Raw genomic sequence first — 15,984 nt, forward strand, 5'->3', positions numbered from 1 at the left:
AACCAAGGAACCAAGCTGAAAGGGGGCATATTGCAACCACCTGTATTGGAGAGGACATCCTTCTGTAGATAAATATGTTCTACCCCTGTGCTTGTATACAGGGCTATGGACTCTAGTCCAATTAAAAAGCTTCATCAAGCTATGACCAAATCTCTTCTTAATTGCATGTTAACATATAGTGAATATCGTTTGACGGTTATGTTTGAGGTGTTATTTGTAATGTCTTATTTCTGTCTTTTAATGCTCTTATTCTTCTGTTTTTTAACTCTGTAAAGCACTCTGAAATGCTTTGTGTATGTTGCTCTATAAATAAACTTGCCTTGCTTTGAATACAGGAAGGATCTGAGTGAAACCCAAGTGAATGAGACGTTTTACACCACTTGGTTGGTTTTCACTCCGACAACATGTGTACCGGAAAATGTTCTCATTGCATTGCCGTGAGTCTGTACCCATCAGTGCTCATATCCATCGCCTGTAACATTCTGCTGTTTTTTCCCAGCTGGGACAACAAATATGCCAAAGATGGGAACCTTACAGTGGAGGTGAAGTACATGGGGGGAGTCCTCGGAGGAGGTATACTGGTGAGTTATCTGTGGATTTAAAACTGCTGTAAACATGTCTGTGACATAAAATGCAGATTTTTATGCCTTTGTTTGGTCAGGGTCTGCTTTAGTGATACCCTAATAACACTAAGAGTATGCTGTAATATAGTTTATATTTCATCATGCACGTATTGGTTGTAATGAACCTGTAAAATACTTTGAAAATACACCTATAATGACTCCAGCTAAGTTTGATCAGCACTGAATGTTTTACACTACATTAACATTTTGCACTCTTGTCTCTACAGGTGCTGATCACAGCCCTTTACATCAACCTGATTGGAGCAAAAGGATGCTGCGGAAACCGCTTATGGGTGAGCCGGTCGAAAGCACACATTTCACATGATCAGAAAACTATGAAGGACAAAATATTACAAAGAGATTTTATCATCAAAGTCAGTCAAGTTGAGAAATACTCAATACTTTTAGATATATACTTGTGGCTTGCTGAATCACCAATGCATGACACTTTGAACCTCTCAAGATCGATAGGATCATAAATGCAAAACCATCCGGAACCACAGTGCAGCACATTTCTGCTTTTCTGCTGCAAAACAGGAAATGTATGCAAAAGGCTTATTTTACTCAATAAAACTATTTTAATAAAGCACTTTAAGACAAATCAATTGTAGGTCAAAGAGCTTAAAAAGAAGCAGAAAAGTGAATGATTAAAGGCAGAATGAAAAAAACACACTTTAAAGACTAATGTACACCAAATTCAGTGAACTAGCAATAAATAAAAGATTGATGGTAAAATTATAAGAGCCAAGAGCAAGGGAATATGCAATAGTAAGAAACTGTTAGAAAAGTGTTGATAAAGTGGAATAAAAAATAAGAAAAGCATAATTAAAGGAAAAAATATATAAAATATATTAACATTTAAAGCCATGATGTTTATATTATAAATCAGATTTATAACCACAATAAAATAATGCCAGTGATAATAAACTAAGTCAATATAAATGCTAACCTTAAACCAGTTTTCCTTAACAAAGCTCAACCAAAGAGCGAAATTGTTGAAAAAAACAAATTTGCGAGAGCCACAGTCTAAGAGGTGAAAAGTTAAAAAAAAAAGAGTTAAAGTGGTAATACAATGAATTAAAGGTTGCAGAAATAGTCAAAAAGTGACAAAATAGTGGCAAAATAGTGGCGAAAAGGGGCAAAATAGGCTTTAAATGACAAAAATGGTCAATAAGCAGCAAAGATGTAGAAAAACTTGGTAAAAAGTGACTAAAATGGTCAATAAGCAGCAAAGATGTAGAAAAACTTAGTAAAAAGTGACTAAAATGGGCAATAAGCAGCAAAATTTGGGGGGGGAATTTTGAAAAAGCAGGAAAGAGTAGCAAAAATGGGAAAAAAATGGCATTTAATGCAAAAGGCAGCTTGAATGGGCAAAAAATGGCAAAAAAATATGGGAGGCAGTTGCATATTGCAAAAAGCAGGATCAAAGGGATTAAAAAATGAGTGAAAATGGCAAAAGGAAGTGGTAAAAATGTGCCAAAAGCAGCAAAAATGGATTAGAAATGGCAAAAAGGGGCAAAAAAGGGGCAAAACATTGCAAAGCAGGGCAACAGAAATATACAGACAAAAGTTAAAAGTTTTCCTTTTTTAAGGATTTCTGGGGGAATAATATTTCAAATTAGGAGATGAAAGAGCCACTAATCATCACAAAAGAGCCACGCGTTGAGTATCACTGCCTTAAACTTAAAAGTACTACAAAAACCAGACTGGATAAAATTGCTTTTAAAAAAAATCTCTGTCTTAAATCCCTCAGCTCCACTGGTTTTCTTCTCTAATATCTTAATTGAATTTGTATAAATAGGGTCGTCTGCATCAATGCATTAATCGCAATTTGATTAAAGTCCATAATTGATGCGTTCATATTCTTCATGGCATGTTTCTGGTCCCCCTCAACACACTTCAGTCAAGTTGTCTGAATATAAGCCTGCTTTTATGTCAAAGAAAATAGGTAACTTTGGTTAGATTGAAGATTATGACAGATTATTTATTCTCCTGTACAGCACTTTCGTCAACTGTGGTTGTTTTTAAAGTGCTTAACAAATAAAGTTGGATTGGATTGGAACTGAACCATGAAAAATGAACTTGTAATGGATTGGCAAGGAAATGATGGTTAATTGTGGTTAAGTAAGATCCATAATTCCTGTATTTTTTTTAAACTTACATTAATCACATAGTTTATTGTCCCTTTCAGCACACACTGGTAAATGACACACCAGACAGAGTGTTTCATACAATATATCTATTGTATGGATTTTTTCACTTTCATCTGGTAAACCTCACATACAAAGTGTTTGGGAAGGGCAGGACTTTAAAAAAAATCTCTGGAGTTGATTAAGCAAATGTTCTGTCTGTCACTTAATTACAAGCTAATCAGAGCAACATAATAAAATGTGATGGTAGACATGCACAGCTTCAGTGCTAATCTGAGCCATACAAGCGCTGCCATAGTGTTTGAACAGCGAAGCTGATCTGTGGCTAAAATTCATGCCAAATCCTATCAAGAGACGTGTAAGAACATCTCTGCTAAAGGAAGCTTTCAGTATAATATTTTACTCTTGTTTTGATAAAGAAATGTGGTCAAGGTCTGATTAAACTGCTCTTTTTCTACGGCTACATGCAAGCTAACCACTACTGCAGTGGTAGCCATTGTATATACAGTACAACAGTACAACTCAACCCCACCTATTTTGTAAACTCATGTTGAAACAGGTTGGCAGAAGAGTGAAAACATCACCTCGAGTGTTGTTCTTTGCTCTTTATTTTTTAAAGAAATTTGGTCCAGTTCTGATAAAGCTGCTTCTATACTACAGCTACATTGAGCTACACCGGCAGCAGCCATTGCCGTCATGTCACAGTACAACTTAACCCTGCCTATAACTACCACATCGTTCTCCTCAGATGACGCTGATTCAGCACAAATGGCACAATTCTTCCTCATTCAGTGTGCTGTACCAATATAATGATATTTCACAATAATGAATCTGGTATCTGTGTTAAGGTTTAATCCATGACTTCTGATTAGGCAGTGAAGGCGTTCCCATAGCAACATCATAATAAAGGAAAAATCAATACTTTCTTACGGGGTAAAATAGTGTGAGTTTTACCCATATATAGGAATAAATGGCTGTTTTCGAAACCTGGATTTATGAGAACAAGTTTTTACATAACTAGGTGCTGCACAACAACTTTTAAAGGCTGTCAGACTTGAATATTTCATGAATAAAAATATAGACTACTGAAAAACAGCTTTGGTTAAATTTTACTCATTAGTGGTTCTAAGGTTTGAGAAATTAAACATTACATGTATGATCAACCTACCTAAACACTGAAACGTCTTTTCTTCACCTCTCCTTTTCTCCTGCAGATGTTGGTGTCGATCTTCTTCGCCTTAGGAGGAGCAGCTGGCGGCATGTACAGTTTCATTGTGGCGTTCCTCGGTTTGAAGAATGGACCCTTCTGCAAAAATGCTGGGACATGGAGCACACCCTTCATAGACAGGTGATAAAAGATAAACGTTGGCGTTCAAAACTTGTAGGCTAAACCCAGAAATGAACTTTTCTTCCTGCAATCAATGGTGTCAAGGTTAGTCAAACCATGAATTAATTATGTACTGTATCGGTGAGTACTAGCAGAAATTAGTTGGAAAATATCAACAGATCAGACATTGAGAAAAATCCAGCATGGTGCATCCCTAACATTAATCCACCATGAGCTCAGCACTAAGCAACATTTACCAAAGTCACAGTTTGAGCAGAACCAGACTCATGTTGAACAGCCAGCTGCTGAAGCTGTGCTGGAGGTGAGAGGATAGAGAGAGCTGCAGAAGTAGCGAGAGAAAAACAGAGTCACAGCAGTAAATAAGATTGATGGCTGCTGTGGTCAATGATCTAAATTGACCTTGTTTTCTTCTCTGGTGTAAACTCTGGGATAGTTAATCTCTCAGAATTATCAGTGAGCTACATGTAGCAAAATACCAGTACATTGTGTTGCGACATGTTTACCATAACCAACTGATTGACTCTTGCAGCTCTCTAATGACTTGACTTGTTACTGTTATGCATATTTACAATGTCTTGTCTTTTGCACAGTAATTGGACCTACCTGATTGACTCACAGTCATGGGAAAAATGCACAGAGCCTCCAAACGTGGTGCGGTTCAACGCGGGACTGTTCATGACTCTGATGGTCATCAGCAGCCTGCAGGTGTTGCTCTGTGCCATCCAGGTCATCAACGGCCTCCTCGGCTGCCTGTGTGGAACCTGCAGCCGTAAAGAGGTAAAGACAAATAAGGAGCACTTGGTTTTCTCTGCTATTCACAGATCAAAAACCCAATTTTTCTCCCAGTATTTGGTAGGAGAAACTTAACCTATGCATTCCTCTTGTTTGATCCTTGTTTTAATGTTTGTCTTCTTTTATTGTTTTATGTTTGTCTGATTATTTCTCTTATAGGAAGTATGAAGTCCTGTTCAGGAAATGTCTGGACATTTGGGAACTGCAACTAAAGAGCAAAATGGCCTCCCTTAAAAAAAGTCTGATCTGCTTTCAGCATTTGGTGTGAGACTAATGTTGATAAAACAAAAGGTACTGGATATTTGTGGGACTGCAATGACCTCCCAACACAATTGAAGATGGATAAAGAGTATAAACAGGGGAATTTATGTGGCAAAAATATATATTGCATTTCTGTTTCATTACCAGCAGTGGGGCTACCTGCTTTTGGCTTCTTGTTTGGCGTGGGCAACTTAAGCAGAACGTTTCAGTGTCACTTTTTATCAAGAAAATTACATATTGTTTACATGGAAAATATACAATCTTAAATTAGAACAACATATTGTATTTTTATAAGAAAAATAAGACAAGAATTAAAGTAAATAATCCTATATACTCAAAAGTTGACTTGGATTTCATGTCTGTGTTAAAATGAGAAACATGATAAAACCTGACCTTGAACACAACATCGTGGTATGTGTTGTATCGTCAGATGATAATACTGTTGCATTCCCATGTATGTTTATTTCATAATGCACACTGCAACAATGTACAACAAGATGTGGGGAAAACAAATTTAAAGAAAATTCATGTTAATCAGAAATGCCTATTTTTTCACATCTTGTGTTTTTCTATTACACTGCTTCAGCTGCAGCTACATATATATCTTTTTACTTACTGTACTGTTCAGACAAAACAATAACAAGAATAAAAAGCTTTTCCTTTCCTGTAAGTGTCTAATTTAATGTGCTGTGAAGGAATTCTATTCAGTGTTTATTTATGTTTTATGTTATTTACCAAAACCGTTTCATTGGCTGGTCATCTGTATGTTTCTTGATCTTGTGAATCTATTAGGAATGTCAAATGAAAAAACATTTTTGATGTCTAATCTCAGAATTTCTTTAGTCAATCACGTTTAAATGCTACTATTTACATTTATCAATTTTTTAGTTTTTTTGTTTTGGATGTTTGTAATGTCTTAAACTAGGGTATCCTGACATGCCAGAAAAACTGTTTCATTTATTCATTGAATGGATATATTTTCCATTCATCTGGGAAACCTCCCATACAAAATGTCTGATTGGGAGGGACTTTAAAAAAAACTCAGAATGAGATTATATAATAATAATGACAATAAAAATTATAATAGTGATGATAAAAATAATATTTCATTTTATTTATAGGCAAAGTTAACCTCTTGAGCCCTAGCTGGACCAAATTTGGTCCTGCTTGCCTTGATCCGAACAAACCTGCTCTCTGTGAACATAAGTTTTGCACAAACATAGTCATGTTACACATCAAATTCAACAGAAGCAGCTCAGCTACAAGCCATCTTACCTACACCACAAACAGCTCAAAAAGGAATCAAATCAATGACCACATATCAAAGCAGCTGTAGTGCTATGTAGCCAGACACTTCCGCCCCCTACGGGATGGTGCCTGGTACTACAGACACAAACATGGTCTCATTTGAAAGCCGAGCTTCTGCTGCAGATTTGAGTCGTGCTTTTGCAGTTTCCATTTGTTTCAACAATTTCTTTTAGTTTTCTGCACTTCATTTTTTTCTAAATAAAGTGCAATAAATCTGCTCCTCTTAGTGTCAAACTTTAGTTCCTTGTAAGCCTTTCTTTGAAAGCGAAATATATGGAGGCCTGGTTCAACGGTAATAATAAAGTCCTGCTTTATTATGAGGAAAGAACGGGAAACTTTAACATCGTTAAATATGAAAACGCCTTATCCACAGACAAAGGAACTTGTAATGGAATAAAAAGAAAAAAACGGACCAGTTAAAAGGTAAATGTTTGACTGAGCTGTCTGTGTGTTTACTACATTGAAATGAGACATTAAAGTCCCTGTAAAGTGATGAAAAAAAATCTTTGTTTTAGGTTTGTTGTATGACAGGCCACTTTGTTATGAACCACCAGGCCAAATTTCAGTCATGAAAAACATCTCTGAGTTTATAAAATTAAGCCTCAACATCATGAAAAATGAGGCAGTAAAATCTGCTCAGGAAAAATACAAACCCCTCTGATTTTAAGGAATGATTCTGATCAGAGCTCAGCTGCCTGAGCAGAGACAGAAGATAGGGGTTGAATTTACTGTTTTCTGGTACAAATCTCTCGGTTATGATGCTTTTAATGACCCGTAGGCCTTGTAGCATGTAGCTAGCTGTTAACTTTCAATGAAGGCAGTGACATCAGCTAACAACAGACTGTACTGAGATGAACTGCTCTGTGATTATATATCATTATAGCGTCAGGGGGGCGGGCTAATTCCATGTCAAGACCAGTGATGTCATGGGCTCTTATATTTGCCCTGCCAAAATCAAGCCAAGCCAGAAAGAGGTGAACAACTCTCTAACAGTTTACAGCAACCTCATTCCAACATATCTAGTATGTTAAGACACAAAGTTTAAGTTTCACTTTACAGGGACTTGAAGGAGCAGCGGTGGCTTCTTTACATTGCTGTTGCTGCAGGGAAATGTTGCAGTGGCTTAACTAAAGTGTGCTAAAAGGGATAATAAAGCATGTAATTAAAACAAATTATGGACCTTGATGGCATCACGACTGCATTATTGCTGACAGCCCTAGTATATAAACTAGTTTGATGATACTGTGAGCACTGTAACTGGCATAGAGATAAAGGCACAAACTCTCTTTTACTTTAAGTCCCTCCTGTCCATGTATGAAAAGACAAGTCAGGAAAATAAAGGGCAGCCTGCCCTGAAACTTTGTAAAAATGTTCAGGAGTACATGTTTGAAAAAGCCTCACAGTGATGTTCCTATAAAGTCTGTAAGATCCTTTCACAGCACTTTTTAGAAATAGAGACATAAAGAGATTTAAAAAGAAGCATAAACTTATCTAACTCATTCTAGTTTTAAATATGACTCAAATGGCTGTTTCTTGCATTGAGTAACAGATCAATACCACTCCTCCTGTGGAAGGAAAATCCAATTCATCAGCATGCTTTTACAACCGCTGAGTTATATTTACAAAAATGATGAGGGTGGTGGCCTCACCCAGGCGTTGCTGGGAGACACCACATGTTTTGGTGGGCTTTCCCTTCTCTTTCCTTTTTTTCCCCCCATGGTACTAATTTTTTCCAGTAATTTACTGCAAAGGGCTGCAGTCAATAGCTCACTTGAGAAACCCAGAAATGTAGCCTTTTCTGTCAGCTTTTCACTGTTCACAATGTGGATATTTATCTGTGTTATACAGCCAGTGTCAATGACACGCTGTTCTCCTCTGGTAGGCATGCTGCCACAGGTCTGAAGTCCAACCGTGCAGTGATCCTGCAGTCACAATGTCAATACATGACAGGAATAGTTTATGCAAGAGGTGGAGTTTAAACAATGAATCTGTGTTGTCTTAACAGTCCTCAGTAGCCTAGAAGTGTTTTTTTTTTTTTTTAGAATAAGGGATGAGAAATTTTACAATGCAAAGAACTGTGGTGTGGCTGTCAAATACAAATCTGACTCAGAGGACCAGAATGCATTTATATGTTTGACTAAAATGTATGCAGCGACTCATGATTTAACTCAACAGCTCAAAGATACAATGCAGTGAGTCACACTAACTTCTGCAGCCTATCCCTGCCTCTGTTTGTCTAGGTTATCAGGCTGCCAGTACACCTCCCACATCCCTCATCACTCCCAGTTTAGTCTCTGGTACCTCTGAAAACACATTTCCCTCTTTAGGTCAGTTTCTTGCAGAACTTCTCTTTGACAACAGGAAGGGTTCGGTGCTCGCGCTTTGGAACTTTTACAGCAGTCTGTTAGTGTTTTTTTTCTGACAACATGTGTACTGGAAAATGCTCCCGCTTCATTGCTGTGACTCTGTACCCGTTAGCTGTCTTATCTATCATCTGTAACATTGTGCTGTTCTTTCCGGGCGGGGACGTCAAGTACGCCAAAGATGGACACATTACAGAGGAGGTGAAGTACATGGGGGGCCTCATCGGAGGGGGTCTTATGGTAAGTTGTGGTATCTTCTGCCTGTGACTGAAGGGTGTGACTGCAGTCAAAGCTGCCTGAAATTATAGCAGCTTTAATTTAGTCGTGTAAACTTAGTATTCCATCTAACCTGCCTTTTATACTCCTATGTGACTTTTTAAGTTTATTCAAGTTTCATGTAGTTTAAAGAAAAATCCTCCAGTGATAGCCACCTGTTATGTGTTTCAAAGGTTTTAAATATGCAACCCAAGTTATCAGCTATCCAAATAAAATGCAAATGTTGGCATTTATTGCTTAAACTGAACACAATCATAATGTGCTGTCACCCACTCTGTCCCCATGTAGGTGTTGATGCCCGCTCTTTACATCCACCTGACTGGAAAACAAGGCTGCTGTGGAAACAGATGTGGGGTGAGTTGGTCACAACCTTGGTAACTAAAACTAACTGATGTTAAAATTATTTTTGTTAACTGGCAAAATTAGAGACAAAATCTCCTTAGTTTAAGTTTTTGCAGACTGACTAATATGTACACTGAGCCTGGAGAGAGTAAAATGGTTTGATTTGATCAAATAGGTCTTCACACACTGGTTAATATTAAGTCTGTAGTTTTAGTATAATATCAAATTTAAATAAATAAAATAAAAAGAGAAGAATAGACTCCCTGATTGCATTTTAAAAAATAATTATGTTTATATTTCTGGCCCTCTTGGGTCTCGCCCCTGAAAATCTGATAAAACTAAAACCGAAATGCATAAAAAAACTAAACTAAAACAAAGCATTTTTGCAAAATCAAAAGCTAATCTAAACTAATCAAACAGCAGGTAAAGCTATTTGAAATTAAACTGAAATGTAAAACAAAAAGTAATAACAAAATTAAGTTTGAAACTAATGAAAAATCCAGACCAATTATAGCCGTGGTCACCAGGCCTGCCCACAGACATTACTGAGCCCCTCATAGACTCAATGAAAGGGCCCTCCTTGGGCCTGATTTAGTAACATCAGTGCATTAGAGGTGCACACTATTATCAGCGTAGGTAGAACATTTCTATTGCTTTTCACAACTGATATACTAGCTGTGCAAGCGTATATGTTTGCAGAGTTTTAGGCTGGATGAACGTCAGCTGAAGTCTTGTACTAAATAGTTTATAACAATGACCTTGTTCCAAGGATCTGATGGAATTTGAGGCAAAAATGGTTGAAATACTTGTTAAATCAGGTCTGATGTGTGTCTCAAATTTAACTAGCAGTGGAAAGTAACTAATTACATTTACCCAAGTAACTGTTATTGAGTAGTTTTCTTTTGACACATGCACTTTTTTGAGTAAGCTTTGAAATCAGTACTTTTACTTCTACTTAAGTAAGTTTGAACCAGAGTAACTGTACTTTTTCCACCTCTGTTGACTACACAGCAGCATAAAAAGATAATAATGATTGTTGTTTTGATGTGAGACACATTTGCACCATGAGTGATGTTATCCACTGAGTTAGAGTTCTTGCCGGGGCTTTAGGTGCTCCTATGGGATGCATAGTGCATATTCTTCATCAGTATACATTGCCTTGCTATGAGGTTGATTCCTTGCTTAAGCCTTGCCAGAGGAGACGCACCTAACCACTCACTTTCAAGAGCTACCACAGCTCTGATATATTGCAAAATATCTAACACTTTAAAAATGTAGTTTGACTATATGTATTATGGCACAATATATACAAAGTTTTTAATTAATCTCTTTATGAGTTTCACTAACACTGTCAGTCACCATATAGATGACTTGAATCATAGTGATTATAAATAATTTCAGATTAAGGTGTAATCCAAGCTAAATTCAGGGATACAAAGGAGGACAGTTACACCAAGTTAATGACAAACTAAATCTGTTAATCGTGCTGCTCTGAGTCATCACTTAATCATAGTCTCACATCTTGTTTGGATAGATAAGATAACATTCACTGTAACTAGAAAAGCACTCTGAGAGCGCAGACCTCAACCGTTAGCCTTATCTCCCAATAGTACAGAATGACAGGCATGGATTCTGCCAAATCCATCCACTTTGAAAAGTCAGGAATATATTGCAAAACATGCTAATTAAGAGGACCCTAGCTGGTGATATTTTGAGTAACATCTATGGAGCGATATAATTCAATCAGGAGAGACTCAATAGGAGTTTAAGAATAATCTGACACATTTTAGTGAAAGACAATTGTGCAATCTCTTTGACAATTAGACTCCATCGTGATGACTTCATGGACTTGCAGGGGTAGTGAGGCTAACAGCAGGAATAGGATATGTGGAGTCTACATACTGGTGGTGGTGCTGATGAGGGTTGCAGGATCAGATGAGGAGTAGACTTCTGAGAAGCTGGACCAGGAACTAATGAGGTGACTTGGAGAAGGAGACTGAGGTATGCATATGATGAGCAGATGACCTGTTAGGATCTGGACTAGATGCTGATTAACTCAATGAAGGTGGCTGGGGTGGAGGGTCCACATTGAAACGACAGGCTGACTGTAAAAGAGAGGACAACAGATTTAAAATATGACAGGTGCATGATGATTGGTCGATCGAGGTTGTGGCAGAATCTGATTCGCTTAAGAGTGAACGCCCATAATCAGCTGATCACCAGAGCAGGAAGAGAGAAAGACAAGAGAAAGGGAGAGACATGAACGAGTGGTGACTGATGAATTATTTCTGCTTGAACTATCGCCGGGCTCCATTTGTCAAAATTTCCAAGTGTTGATGTTTGGTTTGGAGTCAGTCATGATTGGTGGCCTGTCCACTAAATCAGTGGTTCTCAATATTGTTCCACTTCATCTGAGAACTTGCCAGAATCATATTTTCCCAGTTTTTGAAGTCCACCACAACCTTCCTCACAGGCTGAGGTCCATGGTCGTCCCAGCTGGCTGCTGCTTCAGTGTTTGACTGTCTGCAGTCCTGCTGGTTTTGGCTTCATTAATTTCCTGAATTGATAATCAAACAGATTTTCCTGTATAGTCTTCAGTCTTGATTGCAGTCTTATTAGCACTGTGATGTGTTGCTGGTAAATACAGGCATAATTACAAGACAAATTACATTGTGAATGTAGCTTTCACACTAGTTCTGTATGCTCATTCCTATTTTTGAACACATCTTTAAAGAAGTCTGATTGTATTTCCTCTTTTCTTGACAAGTGTAGCAACAGTAACCAAGGGTTAGCAAGGGGGACGTCATGAATTGCTGGCTATTGGCTACAGTTACTAATAATACTTAGACTTGGCTGTTGTTGAAAGTATTGATGTTCAGAAACTTCTTTCCTTAAATTTATTGATTTATAAAAATAAAATGTAACTCGCTGGTATTTTTGAACAAAAATAAGGTTTTGCATCAGTTATCCTGACAGTTCCATTCAGTGTGTTTCAGTTTTAAAAAAAACAAAGTCAAAAATCAAACACATGATCAGCCACAATTTATGACCTCCAATTAAATATCCAGTTATTTTCAATCAATCAATCAAACTTTATTTATATAGCACCTTTCAAACTAATTCAGTTGCAGTTCAAAGAATTGTACAAAAGTGATTGAAAAAAGGTAACATGGTAAAAAGGTTTAGAGAGACTGATGTACACAAAAATAATTCACGAGAGATTCAAAGGAGACAGAGATAAAAGAAAAAGCAGTAAAGGAAAGAATCTATGATTTAGGAAACATTAAAGTTGGTATAAAGAATAATTTTAATAATGATAATAATAATGATAATAATAATAATAAAACTATGATAACATATTCAACATTCCACATAATTCAAAGCCTATAAAACTGGACATAAAAACATAAATGATCATCACTAGAGTTAAATAAAAACTTCAAAACCCTGAATTAAGATTTAAAATGTTATTTTTTTTTATTTTAGTTAAAGCGTTTAGTATTTAACTGTGGTAAATATTAAATAAATGTTTTAAAAATGTAACATCACTTTGCACATCACTTGCACTAAGAAGTAAAAAGCTCACATTAAAGATCATGTTCTTCATTCAGCAGTTTAAGATGAAAGGGGAGGTAAGGTTGAAGAAATGTTACTTCACTGAATTTGAGCAAGCTGCTGTGAAACATGTTTGAGCATGTTGGGTGAAGTTGTTTCTCTTGTTTCTGTTGGTGGAGCCAAAAAAAGAAAAAAAGAACAACCATGAGGAAAGTGTGAGGGGAAACAAACCTCTTCATGTTTCCAGCAGCCCATTTCCTTTCTATTTATAATTCAATTTGACCAAAATATGCAGGGACGAGTGTGAGCATGGGGAGATCCCAGTATGAATAAACTGTTCCTGTCCTCTGCTCATCATTTCAGATGTTTTTGTCGATTGTATTCGCCGCAGTGGGAGTGGCTGGAGCTCTGTACAGTTTCATTGTGGCAGTGCTTGGTCTGAAGAATGGACCTCTGTGCAAAGCTGTTCTGTTCTGGATGACACCTTTTAAAGACAAGTGAGTATTTTTCTGCTGGGCGTGTGAAATAATCTGATAAATATGGGTAAGAAGTCACCAGGAAAATATTCATGGGGGTTTTAACAACATCCAAAACAGGAAATAAATAACTTACAGTCACGTGATGGGATGGTTTTGGAGATCACTTCAGAGAAAAAAACAGTTATTTTTCATTTACAGACATAAATAGCTGAACACTATTTCATTAGATATCCTTAAAGAAGATGAGTAAAATGTAAAGCTGCATTAAAGCACATCACATGGAGCCAGATGGATCTGAATCATCATCTGTTCATACATCAAAGTTAAATGTTGAGGAAAATTAAAGAAATGGGAAGAATCATTTACAGGGTGAGAAACAGGAAAGGGGAATTCACAATAAACTGGAATACATGGGAATGAAGGAGAACAGTAACATGTAAATGAGTGAATTTAAATCAAGAGAGAACCAATGCTACCCCCCCAACACCATTTTTATATCCTCTACCAGCGATAGCCAAGGAAGAGGGCATTATGTTTTCAGGTTGTCTGACCGTCTCAAGAACAGTTTGAGGGATTTCAAACTTTACAGAAATATCCATTATGACTAAAGGATACACTGATTATATTTCGATGGTTGAGGTTTAAGGTTAAAAGCCATCTCAGCCTTTCATCCTCACCAACCACTGTAAGGACCATCCATACCCACAGATATTCATAGAGCTTTACAGTGTAAAAGAATAAAACATTTTTATAAAGATTATTAAAACACAGCAAAAAGAGATTTAAAATCAAATACATTAAAATATAGCATAAATAGAAATATCTTCTACTGTTTATACTCCCTGTAAACTTTATAATATTCAGAGTGCTCTGACATCTCTGATTGCAGAGTCTGCTCTGTCTGCAACAATTTGTGATTTTAAATGATCTTTTTTTGGCAATAATTTTGACTCGACTTATTCAACTACTGTTATACCCACATATCATTTCAGTGGGGCTATCAGTAATAGTAAATGAATAAGGGTGCTTTTTTTCCCCCTAAAATACACTTAAATTTTATTGCCAGGAACTTCTCTCCAAGGCCCAAGGCACTAAGTTTCATCAGGAAACTTAGTTTAGGGGAATTATGCAAACCAGGCATCCTGATAAAGCCAGTAATTCTTTATCATTGTACACTACTAAGGAGTTGGAGTCCAAAGATCTTATATTTAACAGACCAAATACAATTGCATATTTGTAGTTGTGAATTTATTTGTAGTTTTAAAATGTCACTGGATTTTTGGTCATTTGTTTTTGGATGTATTGTAATAGAGGGTCTGGGTTGGGGGGACAGACAGTCTCCATAATCTATTGTAGATTTTTATAAGTCTGTAGGTGTTCAGTCATCACTAAATTTAGACCCTGGTTCTTGCAGTCAAAATTCCTAAAAAAGTTCCTGTGGAAAGTTCCTCCAGTTGTAAAGCACCTTAAGTAATCAGCTCCATGTGCTCACATGTATTTGTTGCTCTGAAGTCCCTGACTACAGTCTTACTGCACTGTCAGACACAGATTCACCCACTAGTTTTGTCTAATCCAGATGAATTCTATCAAGCTATCCACCCCAGAGCATCTTCCTGAGGAGTTAGACCCACAGTTTGCTGTGGTGCATTTTCACTGTCTGGCAATTGCACAGTTCAACAAGGCCTATAACTGGCAGGTGTTAGTTCTAGTTCTTTTTTTTTCCTGACTATTTTCATTGTCTTTTAGTTTTTTTCTTTACTTCATTTCTCCAGTTTGTCCATTTAAGCAAAATAACAAAAAAGTGATCAAATTTGGTGACTTATTAAGTGAAAATCTCCAGTAAAGCTCTAAAAAAAGCAGCTTTGAGATTACACTGGTTCAAGTTTGTAAACAATACAACAAAAATGTTCTTTCACAGTGACCAGAGTTACCTGACTGACAAAACCTTGTGGGGTGTGTGCCTTGAGCCTGAGAACATCATGGAGTTTCACATTGGACTGTTTGCCACCCTGCTGGCCACCAGCTGTCTGGAGCTCATCCTCTGTGCCATCCAGATGATCAACGGGCTTTTTGGCTGCCTGTGTGGAACCTGCAACAAAGGGGTAAGTTCACATGGGATAACACACTTCTGAGGAAAAATAGATGCTCCAAAGAGTCATTACCTCAACTTTCCTCTCTGTTTTTACTCCCACAGCCACTGTGAGATCCTGGAAAGGTGTCTGGTGCCCCCTGCTGGAGGACTATAAAGTGTTCTGTCCACATATACATATAATATTCACTTTGAAAATTATTGTTGAAAGTGTTTCTATACAGATTTTTATACTTTTTATGTGTAAATCGTAATGCTAAGCTTTACAGTTGTCATAATACATTTTAAAACTTTGATACAACACTTGTCAGAATCAGATACTGATGCTTTTTATACAATGGCACACACATTTAAAGCCCTACCCTCCTTATATTGTGTCATGTCTTGTTTTTATCACC

General features: G+C 37.0%; 2 protein-coding genes across 2 annotated transcripts; both read left to right on the forward strand.

Annotated features, from left to right (window-relative positions):
• Positions 1-365: 365 nt before the first annotated feature.
• On the forward strand, positions 366-5,957 carry LOC121518623 (transmembrane 4 L6 family member 1-like). Its single transcript, XM_041801061.1, has 5 exons — positions 366-581; positions 851-916; positions 3,988-4,121; positions 4,712-4,898; positions 5,073-5,957. The coding sequence occupies exons 1-5, from the start codon at positions 405-407 to the stop codon at positions 5,079-5,081; spliced, it is 573 nt and encodes a 190-aa protein (XP_041656995.1). The 5' UTR covers positions 366-404; the 3' UTR covers positions 5,082-5,957.
• A 2,803-nt stretch (positions 5,958-8,760) lies between these two features.
• On the forward strand, positions 8,761-15,956 carry tm4sf21a (transmembrane 4 L six family member 21a). Its single transcript, XM_041801965.1, has 5 exons — positions 8,761-9,085; positions 9,410-9,475; positions 13,382-13,515; positions 15,416-15,599; positions 15,692-15,956. The coding sequence occupies exons 1-5, from the start codon at positions 8,909-8,911 to the stop codon at positions 15,698-15,700; spliced, it is 570 nt and encodes a 189-aa protein (XP_041657899.1). The 5' UTR covers positions 8,761-8,908; the 3' UTR covers positions 15,701-15,956.
• Positions 15,957-15,984: the final 28 nt, after the last annotated feature.

The sequence above is a fragment of the Cheilinus undulatus genome, linkage group 12, assembly GCF_018320785.1.
Source record: "Cheilinus undulatus linkage group 12, ASM1832078v1, whole genome shotgun sequence".
Lineage (NCBI taxonomy): Eukaryota > Metazoa > Chordata > Actinopteri > Labriformes > Labridae > Cheilinus > Cheilinus undulatus.